General features: G+C 38.8%; 2 protein-coding genes across 7 annotated transcripts in view; one reads left to right on the top strand and one right to left on the bottom strand.

Annotated features, from left to right (window-relative positions):
* coro2ba (coronin, actin binding protein, 2Ba) overlaps positions 1-4,646 on the top strand; it is a 44,369-nt gene extending 39,723 nt beyond the window's left edge. For all 4 annotated transcript variants that reach the window (XM_027281064.1, XM_010732696.3, XM_027281066.1 and 1 more), the window contains 5 exons: positions 328-424; positions 716-828; positions 950-1,040; positions 1,646-1,785; positions 2,087-4,646. In XM_027281064.1, the coding sequence (XP_027136865.1) occupies positions 328-424; positions 716-828; positions 950-1,040; positions 1,646-1,785; positions 2,087-2,221 (576 nt within the window). In that variant the 3' untranslated portion in view covers positions 2,222-4,646. The remainder of the gene's footprint in view (positions 1-327; positions 425-715; positions 829-949; positions 1,041-1,645; positions 1,786-2,086) is intronic.
* Positions 4,331-11,729, bottom strand: anp32a (acidic (leucine-rich) nuclear phosphoprotein 32 family, member A). Of its 3 annotated transcripts, XM_019275829.2 has the most exons (8): positions 11,241-11,729; positions 7,674-7,823; positions 7,446-7,568; positions 7,161-7,359; positions 6,936-7,045; positions 6,792-6,846; positions 5,688-5,699; positions 4,331-4,855 (listed from the first exon to the last, which is right to left on the bottom strand). In XM_019275829.2, the coding sequence occupies exons 1-8, from the start codon at positions 11,292-11,294 to the stop codon at positions 4,743-4,745; spliced, it is 816 nt and encodes a 271-aa protein (XP_019131374.2). In that variant the 5' UTR covers positions 11,295-11,729; the 3' UTR covers positions 4,331-4,742. The 3 variants fall into 3 exon arrangements, with proteins under 3 accessions (XP_019131374.2, XP_019131372.2, XP_010731025.2); XM_019275827.2 differs by having other exon boundaries at positions 4,331-5,699; positions 11,241-11,724; XM_010732723.3 differs by having other exon boundaries at positions 4,331-5,699; positions 6,936-7,051; positions 11,241-11,717.
* Positions 11,730-16,808: the final 5,079 nt, after the last annotated feature.

The following is a 16,808-nucleotide window of genomic DNA, read 5'->3' as shown; positions in this document are numbered from 1 at the left end:
TAAGAAAATGTTCATTTCCCAGATTTAAGATTTCAAATATCTGACTTTTAAGATGAAAAGTGACGCATTTCCCATGTTACTGTATTGGCATGTTTAAACAATAGACTACTTGGAGATTAGCTGTGAGGTCTTAAGTTATTTATATTGAACTGGTTAGATGGTTGCTAAAAAACATAATCTTTACTTTTCTAATCTTCAATACTTTTAAAAATGTGGACATTAAAAGAAGCACAGCCTCCGGAGCACAGCACCAACTAAGATGAGGCTGTAGTTTGAGAGCCACTTCTTGAACTGTAATGTAATGACCACATTCTGCTGCTTTGACAGGGGGACGGCAACATCCGATACTTTGAGATTACCACAGAGAAGCCGTACTTACAATACCTAATGGAGTTCCGGTCCCCAGCGCCACAGAAAGGACTCGGTGAGTAATTTGTTGATTAGTGATGTATGACCTCTCCTGCTGAGAGCAGAAAGAGACATCCTCACCTCTACATTAGCAGTCTGTGGAGATGGGACCTCAATACAGCTTTAAAAAAAAAGAGCCAGATCAATTGACATATCCCCTCAGTGTGTTTTTATTATCTCCACTAACTTATCCAGTGCTGTCAAACCACAGCACCTTGATGTGACTCCAATTAGCCATGAATTCTTGGAAGCCATTTCATGTTGTCAAAACGGCCGTGTCACCACACGCCTCTGTTCTCGTCTGCAGGTGTGATGCCAAAGCACGGGCTAGATGTGGGAGCATGCGAGGTGTTTCGCTTCTACAAGCTCGTCACGCTGAAGGGTTTGATTGAGCCCATTTCAATGATTGTGCCAAGAAGGGTGAGTGAGTGAGACAAAGAAACCTTGTTTAAGACACCATAATATAACCTTTTGTTCCAGACCTGTAGCTATGCCGAATCTAATCCATAAAATGAGGATGTGTGTGTTTCCTGGTTTACAGTCAGACACATACCAGGAGGACATCTACCCAATGACAGCAGGAATCGAACCTGCGCTGTCAGCTGGTGAATGGCTGAGCGGCATCAACAGAGGTAAACTTTGAAATGGATTGGTTGATGAAAATGTGTTCAAATGTATGTTGCTTGCCAAGATACTTGAAAAAAGACATTTATCATGAACTGAACTATGGCTATTTCACACAGGCCTATGTATACTATATTTTTCCCCAATAGGGCAAAGTCATGACTCTGCCACTGATTGGCTAGTATTCATTTCCTTTGTTGGAAAATCCCTCAGAGGCAGAGTAGGATGGTTCATGGGGCACCCTGGTAGTCCACCTGGTAGAGCGTACACTCCATGTAGTAATTCAAAGTCCCTACCACAGCAGACTGGGCTCAATTTCAATGTTGTTCCCTCTCTCCTGTTGCCCTCAAACTGTCTCTGTTGGAATAAAGACAACAAAAATATTTTAAAAAGATTAAAGAGTAGGGCGGGTCATGACTTTGTCCTCCTGAAAAAGAAATGGTATCTGTAGCCTGATGTGAAATAGCTGTTGATATGACTCACCTGTCGTTTGGATGGATTATCTTGGCGTGTGCTCACTGGCACATTTGTGAATAACAGTTGAGAGAAACAAACCTTTTGTGTGGATAGAAGAAGACTTAGATCATTTTTCTTCTTCTTTCTGTGCAAACAGACCCAGTGTTGATGTCCCTGAAGGAAGGTTACAGCCGGCCAAACCAGTTAGTATTCAAAGCCCCAGTGAAGGAAAAGAAGAGCATGGTAGTGAATGGAATTGACCTGCTGGAGAACGTACCACCCAGGACGGAGAACGAGGTATGAGAAGAACTGATGCTGGGAATTGAACGCTTTTAAAGAAAATTAAATTGATTGGAGGTATTGATTGATAGCAAGGAGGATTGGTATTTCTTTTAGTTGTTTCTTTGTGTTCAGTGGGGGTGACTGTACTGTTATACAGAGTAAGTCCTGTTTTTGGACCAAGTGAATCAAGATTATAGTGTTAAATTAACAGACGAATTGACCTTGGAAACCGTTGATAAGATGCTCTACTTCAAAGTCCTCATTTTATTAGAAATAGGTTGTTAAAGTGGGTGAGTTGTTGTTTTTCTCCACGTAGCTCCTGCGGATGTTCTTCCGGCAGCAGGATGAGTTGCGGCGGCTGAAGGAGGAGCTGACCACCAAGGACGTGCGAATACGCCAGCTGGAGCTGGAGCTCAACAACCTGAAGAACGTTAGCCCCAACAACGTGTGACCTCGCAGCCTCCTGGACTGGCAAAGCTGCTTCCTTTGTCCTCCCAGTTCTGACCTCCAGCGAGCTTCTGAGCCCTCCCACCTCTCTCTTTTTTGATATGTCACACGATATCATAACTTCATTCCTGCTGCCCTGCATAGTGCATACAATAATAATATAACTGTTGGATAATGTCTTAACTGGAATATTGTAATAATGACGGATATAATAAGTAACAGAGGGAAGGCGGCGTTCATGGATTGCCACCTTAATATGAAATCAATGAGAGGGAAGGTTTGAGATCCAATCAATTTAGGTATTATCTAGGTTTATACATCCTAATATTCTTTATTCAACACACTCTCAAGTGTTATGATCAGTTATTGCTATTGTTTGTCTCACTATGCCTACCATTCATTCACGTGGCAATACGTCACCATGCAAAGGAGCCCCAACACTCATCCTCCTGTAACGACCAAACCGTCATCTAGTTCTCATTTTGTACTGAGGCAAAACTGGAGGATAAAAAAGACTGTCACTGGCTTCTATTTTTCTTCCCCAAGGCCTTACACCCTGCTGCAGACACAGATTGCAGCGAGCTGCAGCATCCTCTCAAAATGGCTGACGTGAAGTGGTTTTTGCGACCGACAGAAGAGACGAGCTATTTCGCAGACGATGGATCATGTTTTTCTCCGCAGAGCTGCTTATCCCGTAGCTTCTTTTCTCACCTACAGATGTTGTTGGCTGTACATTTACTTCACAGTACTTACCTATAGCTACATAAAAGCAGTCTTTTCTTCCCGAGGAAAGTGGATAGTTCACTCACTTAAAGTATTTCTATATTTTTTTAAATAGTGGGAAAGCAGCGGGAGAACATGGATCCAAGGTGGTGGACATGGATAACTACTCGAATATAGTCTCAAGGGAAGCTTTGCTGGCTGTTATTGGTTTTTAGGGCTAATTTAGAGGATGGGGGGTAATGTATATTTGCTTCTATTTATTTGTCACATTTTACCTTTTCAGCTAATAACATCTATTTGTTAATCCCATTGTTTTTTGTATGATGTGGCTGCGCAAGTAATGATTGTGATGCTTGATAGATTTTTGCTGAATGTTTCTGATGCAAGATTTGTGTGAAACTGTACCGTAAGCGGTATTAGTTCTTTGACTCCAACAGCATAACTTCCGATAAGTTATAAAAATGTATTCTTGCCTATTCCTAACAGTGCAGAAAACTGTAATAATAACCATCCTTTCACATTTAAACTAAGTATATCACTATTACTGAAACGTGTTTACCTGTAGATGTGTAATTTTGCCCTAGAGACTCCAGGTCATCTGCCTCTCCTTCTGCATTTGTACCATCAACAGACTAGGCTAAATTGCAGTTTAAAATGCCAATTTAAGAGAAGTGGGGACTAGATTAATATTTGATTGGCTTTAATCTACCAGCCAGGTTAAAGAAGTTACCAAAAAATATGCTGCTAAACATGCCATGTGTCTTTTAATCCAGGCCCAATCATATTCAGCCTTGTCTTATTACTGATTCTGCTCTCGATGCACTAAGAAAAGGAAAGATGAATCAGCTGTTTGCAAGAAAGGAATTTATACCCGGTGTAAGTCAAAAGTAAGTTAAGGACTGAAGGGCACAAGTTGCCCCTGATCACATCAGAGTGGGGACGTGAAGGTCAAAAGCTGTTTAGCGTCAGCTGAAACAGTCAGAAAACCACTGATATATTTGTGGTAATTTTTCTAAACAGGACACAGTGAAAGTAGACGGTCAGGAAAAGGATCTACCAGAGACAGATCGGCAGCAGTGGAGAGACAGGTGAAGTTGTGGCTGGAGTAATATGATGTCAGGGCCTATCATGTAGGTGTACTGAGAACTAAAATCAACCACTAAACTGTTCGTTTTTTTGGCAAGGAGGGGTAACAGCTTTTATGCTTTTAAAATGATTGAAACGCTCTTTGCAGATTGAACTTGTGTTTGGAGGAAAAAAGGTTAGTTTGGTCTTTGGTTGTACTGCAAGTCTTGTTCAGTATAAAATTAACTGGAACATCGTTGCATCCTGGATCAGTGAGCTAAAACTGGAATTCTTTGACTTGACAAGGACCACAACAAATCAAAACATATATAAAAGGGATTTATTGAAGTGAATGGGAGGGAAAAAAGAAACAATTTGGCTGATGACAGTGGATTTAACATGGAGTGAAAAATCACTGAGGTAGGCCAATTTGACCATTACGTATAATCATGAAAACAAAAGTCCAAATAACTGACCTTTTTCCAGAGTTTACACTTTGAAAAACAATAAATTTTCAATGCACATAAAGATGCGGCTGTAACTTTTCCATTTATAATCAAGCACTTCTCTACACTACCACCACAAATTCAAACATTGCCACCTGCGTGTCACAGAAAAAAAAAAAAAAAAAAAAAAAAAAAAAAAAAAAAAAAAAAAAAAAAAAAAAAAAAAAAAAAAACAAAACATGGAGGAAAAAAAAAAGCAATCATGAGTTCTGTATGTTGTAACATTTCTCTTCATGGAAAGATTATGCATACAAAGTTATGTTCAAATTCAAGAAATTTCACACTGCGTATTTTAGATAAAGCAGCATACATATTTAATATCTTATTACAATTCATAGTTTCACCTCAGTTGTCTGTTCAATGTCTGCCATCATCAAAGAGAATACAAAAAAATAGATTTGGTCATTATTTACAAGAACACGTAATTTCCGAACTATCAAAGCTGAGGGTTTAAGGAGGAGGAGCAGCTTTGACAAGGGCAGACATTTTTTTGCTATGATTTAAAAATATGCCCTGTGAGGGGTCACACTGTGCATGTTCAGACAGAAGTTTCACACCAGGACAGCAGAGAGTATTGGCATACTGGTGACACTACAAATACATAACTTACATTTCAGAAAAAACAAACAAACGAAGAAAAAAAAAAATACAATGCAAAAATAAGTTTAAGACAAGGAGAGGACAGCCATACATGAAATCCAGTAGTTGACTTTAAAATGTATTAGACATGCACTCTTTTTGTTACTTTTTGTATTTTTCTTTTGAAGGGGGGGGGGGGGCTTAAAATACATAAGTCATCAGAAACTGGTCTTACACAAACGGTGAGAAAACAAAAACATTTCTTAAAAAGGTTTATCTTTGCTATTATTTGATAATACAAAAATTATTGTCCACAAAGCAGTTAAAAGTGGACCGTAAAGACTGGAACACGGGAGCATCAAAGGTACATAAATTTAACTTATTTCTCCAGACAACCCCGTCTACCTGACTGGCCAATAACAAAAACCACTCCTACTGCAATATGAAACTGGGGGCGGGAGGGGGGAATACATGGGGTTGTTGGGAAGTGACTGGGAGATACAAGTTCAAAACAGTTCACAACTCAGCTTCAAGAGGAGTCTCAATCGTCTTCATCGTCCTCCCCTTCCTCGTCCAGATCCCTTTTTCTCTTCTGACCTCGCTCTTCTTCTAGAAAATAAAGAGTCAAAATGTTTCCTGGTGAACTTCTCTTTCAGGTTTATTGCGTTAAGGTGACAGCAGCTCAAACTGTACGCAATCTTCACATTACAAAGACATATTGTGATGGACAATAAAGACTTTCTGAATCAGCGGAGTCCTAAATCTGTACTAAGTACTGCTTCTAAGCAAGATGTTAGTATTCTGCCACAATGTGTTGCACAAAGGACACTGCGGTGAGGCGGACGATGTCTGTTTTTTGGAACACAAAAAACAAACATTTTCTCTCTCGTAATCGCAGTGAAGGAATTTTCTCAGTGCGGTACGCAGCATTAGTGCCATATTTCGCTTTTGCAAATGACTTTGCAAGAGATACGGCAGGATAATGTTTCATTTTATTACAATGTTTTAAACCAAGACAACGGTGAGCCACGGGACACCAACGCTTTAGCTGTGGCCAAGTGGGATAATTAGCTGTCCAGTCTGCATTTTCTTGTTTGTTTTTCCAATCAGTAAAAATCCTGTGGCTTTCTCCCACATGGTTTAACAATCCTGATCTGATCGTGGGACACTTGTGTGCTTCTGATATTGAATAGCAGAGAGAGAATCCTCCCGCTATGTCGAGTCTCTATCCAGGCTAACCGCTCCGGGACGCTCATCTGTCTTAAAAAACAAAAGACGCAATATCACGTGTGGTTGTGCCGGTCCTCTGGGGTTGGCTTGTCCGTAACAGTATTTTATTGTATTATTTTCTGTTAGTATAGAAAATAAGTTAAAGGTCTGAGTTTAGACAACTAGTAACACTTTGGAGCGGGTCACTGTTTCGTTTGTATCGTGTATACGGAGGACAACACATGCACGAGCAGAGGACGGCGTGATACTGATGCTGACTTTGCGCCATCCTGCTGTTGCTGCTCAACAATGCACACAGGCTGGCAACGTACCAACAAAAGCAGAAAATGAGTTAGCCAACTTGCTAAATCTAAGGGTATGAGATGAGCACCTTTAAGTTGATGTCTTAGATACTAACAGTATACTATAAAGATTAGTATATACTGTATAAACTTAGCATGTAGTATGTGAGACAGCCACTATTTTACTCACCCTCATCTTCCTCATCGTCAACCTCTCTGTCATTCAAATCTTCCTCCTCTTCCTCCTTTATTTAAAAAGACAGTCAGTACAGTTATTTCAAAATGGATCTTTTTAACAACTACAGAATGCAAATCTCATTCAGTCTCATCCCACCTCTCCACTGAGGTCCTCCTCTTCCTCTTCCTCATTATCCTCTTCGTCCTCCTCTCCCTCTTCCTCCTCCTCGTCTCCCGGTGCTGCGTCTTCATCATACTCCTCCTCATCTACATCTGGTTGAAAACCAGTTGGCAGTTAATTATTAGCTGCAACGTTCGCAGTTTCAAGAGGCGCTAGAAAGAAACAGTTATCCGCACGAACATGTGAAGCGTTTAAATTTACCGTCTTCGTCGTCCTCGTCGTCATCCAAGCCCTCTGCGTAAACCTCGGCGTCAGAATCTGGCGCCTCTTTGTCGTCTTTGTCGTAGCCGTCCAGGTACGTGAGCTGGGGTAGTAGCTTGAATACGTTGTCCCTGTATTCGTTCAGGTTTGTCACTTCACAGTTAAACAGATCTAGACTTTTCAGGGTCCCCAATTCTTTCTGTCAAAAGAAAAATCAGGTTTGATGAATAATACAGCCGGCTGCTTTGCACACTGTGCTTTTTTTATCCGTGTGTTTTCACTTACCAATGGTTCTATTGTGCTGAGGTCTTTAATCTTGTTGCCACTGAGGTTGAGATGTGTGAGGTTGGGGCATTTATCTGCCAGAACTTCCAACCCTCCTGAGATCCTGTTATCGCTGAGTTCAAGCTGTTGAATTAAAAAAAAATCTAAATGTAAAAAAACCTTAAAAGCCATGAAGTCATTCGACTTTTTTAATTTTATTTTCTTAGTTTTGTGCAGAAGGAAGCTGACCTTTTTGAGTTTATTTAGCTTCGGCAAGTGGGCAACTGTCGTCAGTCCGACATTGATTGTGCTTAGAAATTCCAGCTCCTCGAATTCGTCTGTTAGACCCTCGATCTTGCCTTCATTTGAGCGACAGTTGTCTAGCACAAGCTCTTTGACCTGTAGGACAAACAAACAAGTCTGGTCAGCATACATCGAATAAAAACAGCTCAAAACACGTAAAAGGTCAAACACGGAGTGTAAAAGTGAAAAAGTGTCTGGATGATTCAAGGTTAGGAAGAATGTTAAAGAAGGGTTAAATTAAGTGTTTATCTAGACAGAGGATGATTTACCCTCGTTTTACCTTAAAGCCTTTTCTGCAGCTTCTTCTCTACTTTGCTTCTACTCAGAGGGAGATTATTTACTTTTTTTTAACCACTAGAGTTACCAATTATTTTGAAGTTAAGGTTTCCCCGTACAAAACACATAATCAGCTTGTAAAATATATTCCATTACTATATACAGAACTGCACAGCTGTGTATAAATTTGTTAAAATTGGCTCAGGATTGACCAGAAACAACAGAATGTACAGCAGGCTCTCATAGAAATACATTTCACTATAATTATTCTGATTGTGTGACAAATGAATTCAACAGTCCTTCCATCCTAGAAATAGTTCAACAAAAGTAAAGGATATTTCTCGCACCACTGTTTATGATTTCATAAGACTGATTACACATTTAAATTAAATTAAAAAGAAAAACAAATCAAAAGTTCGAGCAGATCATAAAACAATTGATTCCTTATTACCATTGTTGTTGTTATACTGCTGCTACTGTCCCTTAAGAATGGCTCATGAAAATGCATTTTACTGTTATGACTATCTGTGACAAGTGAATAGAATAGTTCTTCTTTTAGTCCTTCAGAAATAGATAAAATATAAGTGTCATAAAACTGTGTATGCTTCATGGTTCATTATTATTATCATTATCATTAGTAGTGGCAGCAGCAGTCTTAGAACAACAATAAGGAGTGTTATCAGTATTATTATTACTTATTTAGTTCCATTACGAATATATAACATGAACATACAAATACATAATAACACTATAACTGTTGTGGTATGATAATGTGCCAAATAAACAGTCCTTCAGAAATATCTAAACAAAGTTGACTGTACACTAAAGTATGAGAGCTTACAGTGTGATTTGCAGTCAAAGGTGTGCTGCTAATGTGTGTAATTGCTATATTTACAAAAGTAAAGCATCTATACATCTCACACCACTGATTACACAACATCTGAATTTAAATGAAATGCTATGTATGCTGTTGACCAGATCTGCCACTATTAATCTAACACTATTTATTTCTTATTGCTGTTGTAGTAGTAGCAGCAGCACCAGTATAACAACAACCCTTCAATCATTATTATTATTATTATTATTATTATTATTATTATAGCTTATTTAGTTACATTAGTAATTTTATAATAGGAACAGGAATTTATACATGAACACTATGACTGCTCTGTTATGATAATATGTGACAAATAAATGGAATAGTCCTACAGAAATATCAAAACAAAGTCGACTGTAAACTCCTGTATGAGAGCTTATCGTTTAGTACGCGCTCACTCATTTTTATTATGTGAATATTATATAAGATCTATACTTCTCACACCACCGTTTATGGTTTCATACAGATGCTTACACACCGAGTTAATAAATTAAAACGCAAAGTACTGTCAAGCAGATCTTAAAACACCGCCTAGGACTAGTAGTAGCAACAGAAGGAGTATTATTATTAATAATAATAATAGGTGTTTTTACTTATTTAGTTCCATTAAGAATGTATAATATGAACATGAATGCATATATGAACACTCTGCCATGATTATAGGCGACAAATAAATGAAAAACAGTCCTTCAGAAACAGCTGAAGAAAGTCAGTAACACATTAAACTGTAAACTACAGTACATGAGCTTATTTCTGGTTTGGCGCATTGATATTTAAATAGTTTGATATGCGGTCACAGGTGTGCTGCTGGCCTTGGCCTTGGACGTGACTCAGGACTATAAACACACACACACACATATATATATACAGACAGATGGACAGACAGACAGATGGACAGACAGACAGACAGACAGTTCAACGCTCTAAGTATCGCGATGCGTCGACGACTCTCCTCTTTTTTTTTATTACGTAAATATCACATTAAGCTACTTCCCCCTCAGTAGAAACAGACGGTAAAGAAAACAGCCACGGTTTGTCGGCGTTTATTTATTAATTAATTAATTAATTCTCTAATAAGGGTCTGGTGAAGGAGAGATCAGTTACACGGAGGTGCACATTTTAGTCAAAACAAAGTCGGGAGCAGTCACACAGACCTACGAGTCGTGCACAGGGTCATTTGTGAGTAGGAGGGGCAGCTCGCAGCAGATTAAGATAGCTGCCAGGCAAACGTTGCAATGTTGCTTGTGCTGAAAAAACAAAACCAAAAAAAAAAAAACAGTTGCCGCTTTTCTTGGGTGGGTGATTTGATGATTAATAATCAGGTATGATGAATCGTTCGTCGTTTGTGTCGAATAAACCGGGAGGTCTCACTCTTTTTTTTTTTTCTCTTCCTCTCACTCTCTCGGTGTGCTTCGTGTTGCCTTTGTTTCTCGGTAAAATGGCGGCTTGTCCTAGTTCTTGAAAACTGGAGCAGCAACAACAACAACAACAACCGTTAACCGTTGGACGATTTGTTGCCGTTGTTAACCGTCGTTGTTGGGGAGGGTAAAAAAAAAACGGCTGAAACTCGGTGAAACAACCGACTAAATCATAACGACGTGGTTGTTTTTTGTGCGTATGAGTGTATATATGTGTGTGAGTGTGTGTGTGTGTGTGTGTGGAAGTAGCCCGGTGGTGGTGGCGGTTAACGGTCCAGGCTAACGCCGCTTTCTCTCGGCCATCTGTGCGCACCGTGTGGCTCTGGTAGTCGGGGGCTCTGCGGACTCCCAACACCGGTGTAAGCTTCACCGCAAAGAAATACTTCCAACCGGGTCTATATATATATATTTTTTGGGGGCTATAATAAATCGAGGTGTAAGATCTTTATGCATCATTGATAATGTCATGACTTTGGAGTATCCGCATCCTTAACGCGCCAAGTGCACGGCTTAAAAATAATAATGTTTTAGATAAACGCATGAACAAACAGAGAGGAAAGTTATATATTTATATATGTATATATATGGCTTCTCGTACTGCTTGCCTTGTTTTATATAGATATGCTGCATTCTCCAAACTGCACACACACACATACACAAACCGTGATGTTAGACCCGCACAAAAGTTCAACCAGCGTCCCCCGCAAGCACCTGCCAACCGCGAACATGTTCGCAACAATGTGACCCCCCTCCGACCGTCTGCATCATCTTTTTTTTTAAAACTTGTAAGAAACTTTTATCCCGGAGACACACACCACATCACATTGGGAGAGATTCTCCATTAAAAGCTTTGGAGGTGGTGGAACAGAAACCCCCCCCAAAAAACAGAGAAGAAGAAGAAGAAGAGCCGAGATGAAGATGAAGAGGTGAGGGCCAACTTACATCTGACGGAGTGCGGTTCCGCAACTCTAGATGAATTCTTTTCTTCATGTCCATCCTTGATGAGCGGCGCCCCGAGGTTACGATCACACACTTTTCTTTTTCTTTTTTTTTTTTTCCTCTTTTTCTTTTTTTTTTTTTTTTAAATAATTACTGCAAATGCAACCAGCACCTCCAGAACAGACTGCTGTTGTTCATTCAAACTTGATCCTGCTCGGTGGGCGGGAGCACGTTTTCAGGATTGTCGTCACCGCCGACCAATCACAGGAGCCGAATAAAGAGGGAACGGATTTACAGACACGCCGGCCAATGGGGACGCCCCTATAAAACTGGGTGGGGTTTTGTTGTCGAAGTTTGGTTGTTTTGTTAACTTAAGTTTAAACATGGTTAATGTGAAGCTTTAATGTTTCCACACTGAGGAGAGAGCACGTGTCTGTCAGGGCTTTAAAGGAGCTCTGGACTGTCACTAAACACACACACATAATAATAATAATAATCATAATCATAATAATACATAAAAGGAAACAAATCCCACATGAGATGAGAGGAAATTAAAAGAGTTTGTAACACAAACAACACTGTTGTTGCCACAATTTTAGCACTACATCATTATTATAGATGATATTAAAATATTAACATTTCATTTACTCTTTTGCTGATTAAAAACAAGTTCAGCTTCTCTTTAAAATGTGACTTTTCCTCCTCCCTAAAATCTTGATTAAACATTAATCATGACAAGTTGTGACACATTTAATTATTAAAGATGTTACTTATTATGCAAATAAGACATCATATATACTGTATATATTTAATATGTTTGTTTGTTTGACTACACATTTGCAGAGTGTAACATAAAAACATACAAACAAGCATATACAACAATATTTATTTATTTATTTGTTTCTTTGTAGTGGCCACATGAGTGAAGAAACAAACTAAGATAAATGTATTTTATAATGAAATTAAAATTGTGAGTAATATTTTATTTACTCTTTTGTTCAGCTTCTCTTTAAAATTGGACTTTTCCTCCTCCCAAAATTTTGATTAAACATGAATCATGATAGACTTAAATTAAATATCTTACTTATTATGCAAATAAGGCAACATATATAGTGTATATATGTGTATATTTAATATGTTTGTTTGTTTGACTACACATTTGTAGAGTGCAACATAACATTACAAACATTATATACAACAATATTTATTTATTTATTTGTAGTGTTGCAGTCCACATGAGTTAAGAAACAAACTAAAGTAAATGAATATTAAAATGAAATATTTCCCTAAATATATGTAAATTAGTATTTAGATTTATTTGAATAATAAATATGTGGTTCCTCAAGCTTTTATGTCATGTGCATGTGATTTATGTCATTGACTTTTTGTCGTGACTCGAGGCTTGCACAAATAAGAAAGTGATGCAGTGATCGTTCATGTGGACACTCAGACGTCCACTGAGTGGTCTTCTCATGAGGAGGAGGAGGGGGTAGTGAGTACTCCTCTCTCCAGTATTGGCGGGGAGGACTCTCTGTGTCTGAGGCTGTAAAGGGTTTACCCACAAGGGGGAAGCAAAGCCTCTATAGTCTGGAGCCAGTTACCACCAGTAGGGTATTTAGATGACTATTATCAGCTAAAATCGTGGTGCAAGTTTGAAAGAATGTATCAGTAAAAAAAAGGAGGGAGTCTGATCACATTGCTTGCAAAAGCCATTTAACGATGATCAGTAACAGGTCCAATGAAGTCTCTAAGTGCATTCAAACCTAATGCGAAGATGATGAAATATAGAAACACATGCCAGTGGTTATCAAGAGGGAGCACCGCCGCCTCCCTCCTCGTCCATGTAGCATGATAAACAACATGCACGTTCATGATAAGGAGACATGTGAATGACTGCCAATAATGACATTTCTGCACCAGCCTACGTCCATCCTCCGAGGCAGTCTGCCCGCCAGTCGTCGTCTCCTTCCTCCTCTGTTTCACTCATCGGCCTAAACTACACATTAACTCCCAGCTTTGCTCCATTAGTGTCAAACAAAGCTGCAGTACAAAAGCAGCACACATGCATCATGGTTAATGAGGCTAATCTTAACTAAGGGGGGAACACCAGTCATTTAACTTTTGCATGTATTATTAATCTGGTGTAAAGCGGTGTTGATAGATAATGTGATGCAGAGTAGCTGCTAAATGTGGCTGCTCTAGTCCATCAAATTGAAATATTCTTGATGTCTTGTGCATCATTTTTTTCACACTACATAAAAACAAAGCTGGTGCAAACTTTTTCTTTTTTTCTTTTTACATCTCTGTTAGAATTTGAATAAATCTTTGAACAAACTTCAGCAGCATCAGTTTATATATAGTGACCCACCCCACAGTGGGATAGTGGGATGAAGAGATCAAAGTAGAAACATGACCAGTAGAGGGCGGCTCTGTCCTTTATTCTCCCACGAGATTTTCCTCTTTAAAACACCCAGTGCAAACTGATTGAGCCCAGCAGGACTTAGTGCCTCTTGGAATTCATGAACCACATCAATAACTATACAAAGTACCGTTTATGGATCATTTAGGAAACACTTCACAAAAACAACCACCAAGACTAGCAGAGCTTCATGTTGATTATCACTCCACTCCTATTGTTCCCAAAGTCCTTGGCTGCATTCACATATTCTTGTTTTGCTTAAAAGTGCCATGATAGGAACTGTTCGAATACTCTAAACTCAATGCACTATTGTAGTTTCACTGCTGTAAATGTAGAAACAACAGAGAAACTATTTGACGTATGTGACACGATGCAGAACTTATGGAATGCTTTGCATGACTGGCTGAGCTCCAGATCCATAAATGGCTTACAGATTACTTTTCTTTCAAGACTATCAAAACTGTTATCATCATAACAAAATAATATAAACCTAAATGTTGTTTTGCTAACTCATTTACATTGTGGAATGCTAAATACTACAAAACTAAAATAAATACTAAAATTATAAACTCACTTATATCTGAATATAATTTACATTAGCTCCTCACTCAGTTCAATTATTTTATTCAAATATTATTCTAATGGCTCGTCTTTCTCTACTATTATATTATTTTTTATGTTATTATATTATTAATTATTATGTGATCAAATATCTGTTTTGTTATTACTTGCTATGATGATTAAATGTATCAGCTGAAAACATCTTTGTCTTATGTTTTAAAGTGTACATCACTAAGTTTGTCACAGTATTTATCTTCCAGTTTAAATGCTATAAAATTCTTACAGCACGTCGATTGTCTTTTCCAAAATCCTCAATGAATTTCAGTGACTCTTGCCTTTGAAACTCAAAATAATGTCTTCTTTAAACATTTGAGAATTTGTCCTCACTCCTCTCCTTTCCTTTTTTTTGTTGAAACCACCATGAAAAAAGGATTTAATATAAATATAAACTTCATTTCTTCTATTCAGTCTTTGTTGTGGGAATTCTCCCTCATATCTTAAGGTCAAGGAAAAGTTTTGAAGAAAGGACATAGAACCTACATTTTTTTGACTATTCGACCACAGCCCTTGTCTCACATCTTTAGTTCGGTGCAGGTGAAGCTTTTGGCTCGAAGTAATGGTTCTCTTTGATTGTGCCATCTGCCGCATACTTTTCCTTTGGAAGAAGTCAAACAGTGAAGCCAATAATCTGTCTACCAACAAGCATCTAGCAGTCTGCCACTGAATTAGACCTTTCATTCAAATCCATCATGAGTCACAGCGTGATGACTAAGTTTGTTTTAAAGTTGACTTTCCCAGAAGAACGGTCAAATTTTCACATTAGGCACAATTACGGTGACAATTTGACTGAAACATGGAGACAAACAACCATTGAAGCGCACAGTCACCAATTAACCTACAAACCTACATGTGTTTTGGTGGGTTTAAATCCAGAACCGTCTTGCAGACGTCTAGTCAGGGTGGGTTTAAATCCAGAACCGTCTTGCAGACGTCTAGTCAGATCTGATGGGTGGCATGGAGGTTTTTCAGGAGATTGCTTGAACAACTTGTTTGACAGACAATGTTTGAGATCAATTTCTTGTTTTCACTTGGCAGATAACTGCAGAGTTTTCTGGCTGGAGTTTGTACATTTCCCTGGATGACAAACACACAATTGTGTGTGTAAATCTTAGTTAATTTGCCAGAAAGACAAACATAATATGAGATCTTTTATGTGTGTCTGCAAGACTGCCAGCCTCATCGTGCTGTCTGGAATCATGTTAGAGTGGTCTGGCTTAAACTAAGTGACTAAATCTTAAACACTGGAACAGGAGAAATGCATCTTTAACCTTATTACTCTTGGACAAATAACAGAAATCCACTGATATCTGATTGCTTTGTCTGTAATATCAGTTGACTCATCACTACCCCTCGTGTGTCTCATCATGTCAGAAATTGCATCCGTGCAATGATTTTAAAAATGGTTTAATATGCCGCAGGCAGTTTGTTGTCACAGGAGAGTAATTCTTGCTCAGATTGTTAGCAAAATACGTGGCTCATCCAAATGACTCGAGTCGTTTCTGCTTGAGAACACAGATCCTAAAATTAGAGCCTGCACATACGTTTCTCGTCCAGCAGGTTCTCATGGATCGTGGCTGCTGCTGTGATCCTGCACGACGTCCACTACACATATTACTAATGTCATTATTGCTACCATATCTCCATTACAGTTTATAGTTAGTTAATGATTTGCTGCCACTGTGCATCTGTGTCTCTCAATCTCTATCACAGGTTCCACTGCTACTGTAATCATTTTATCATTCATTGTAATTGTACAATATGTTTGTGTTGATTTGTTCTGTACACGTGACATCCATTGCACATCTGTCTGTCCTGGGAGAGGGATCCCTCCTCTGTGGCTCTTCCTGAGGGTTCTTCCACCTTTTTTCCCTGTTAAAGGGTTTTTGTGGACAAGTTCTTCCTCACTCGAACCGAGGGTCTAAGGACAAAGGGTGTCACTCCCTGTACAGATTGTAAAGCCCTCCGAGGCAAATGTACTTTGTGAATTTGGGCTATACAAAGATTTCTACGTATGTCTCCCGTGTGGATGGTATAGTTAATTTACATTTAATCATTTAGCTGATGCTTTTATCCAAAGCGACTTACAAAAAAGGGAAATAATCAAGATTCAGTGCGACAAGAACATGTTGTATAGAGCAATAAGTACTACTTGAAGTAACAGCTGTAAAGGGGGGTAGATTTATCTTGTTTTTGGAGGTAGAGAGGGACGCCCCTGATCTGGTAGGAACTGGTAGTGCTTTCCACCAACGGGGAACAACAGACGAGAAAATTTTGGATTGCCATGAGTGTACGGCTGGCAGAGCCAGGCGTCGTTCATTGGAGGAGCTCAATGATGGGAGGTATCACGTATTATATGGGTATTCAAGTGAGATGTAATACAGGGTTTAAAACTAAATATGCAAGTGGATAAAATATTCAGGATAGAAACAACAGAATGGATAAAACAGACTGTGTGTGTGTGTGTGTATGTGTGTGTGTGTGTGTGTGTGTGTGTAAATATATGCATGTGTAACTATTTCCATTTAATTCAG

The sequence above is a fragment of the Larimichthys crocea genome, chromosome VIII, assembly GCF_000972845.2.
Source record: "Larimichthys crocea isolate SSNF chromosome VIII, L_crocea_2.0, whole genome shotgun sequence".
Classification (NCBI taxonomy): domain Eukaryota; kingdom Metazoa; phylum Chordata; class Actinopteri; family Sciaenidae; genus Larimichthys; species Larimichthys crocea.
This window is presented reverse-complemented; position numbering and strand designations above follow the sequence as displayed.

Bases quoted from the DNA above. Each gene is read 5' to 3' on its own strand.
- anp32a (XM_019275829.2), bottom strand. From the start codon at position 11,294: ATGGACATGAAGAAAAGAATTCATCTAGAGTTGCGGAACCGCACTCCG. The intron at 7,360-7,445 runs GTAAGTGAAAAC...TTCTTTTGACAG, and splicing joins TCAGCACAATAGAACCATTG to AAAGAATTGGGGACCCTGAA. The intron at 6,847-6,935 runs GTGGGATGAGAC...TTTTAAATAAAG, and splicing joins AGGAGGACCTCAGTGGAGAG to GAGGAAGAGGAGGAAGATTT.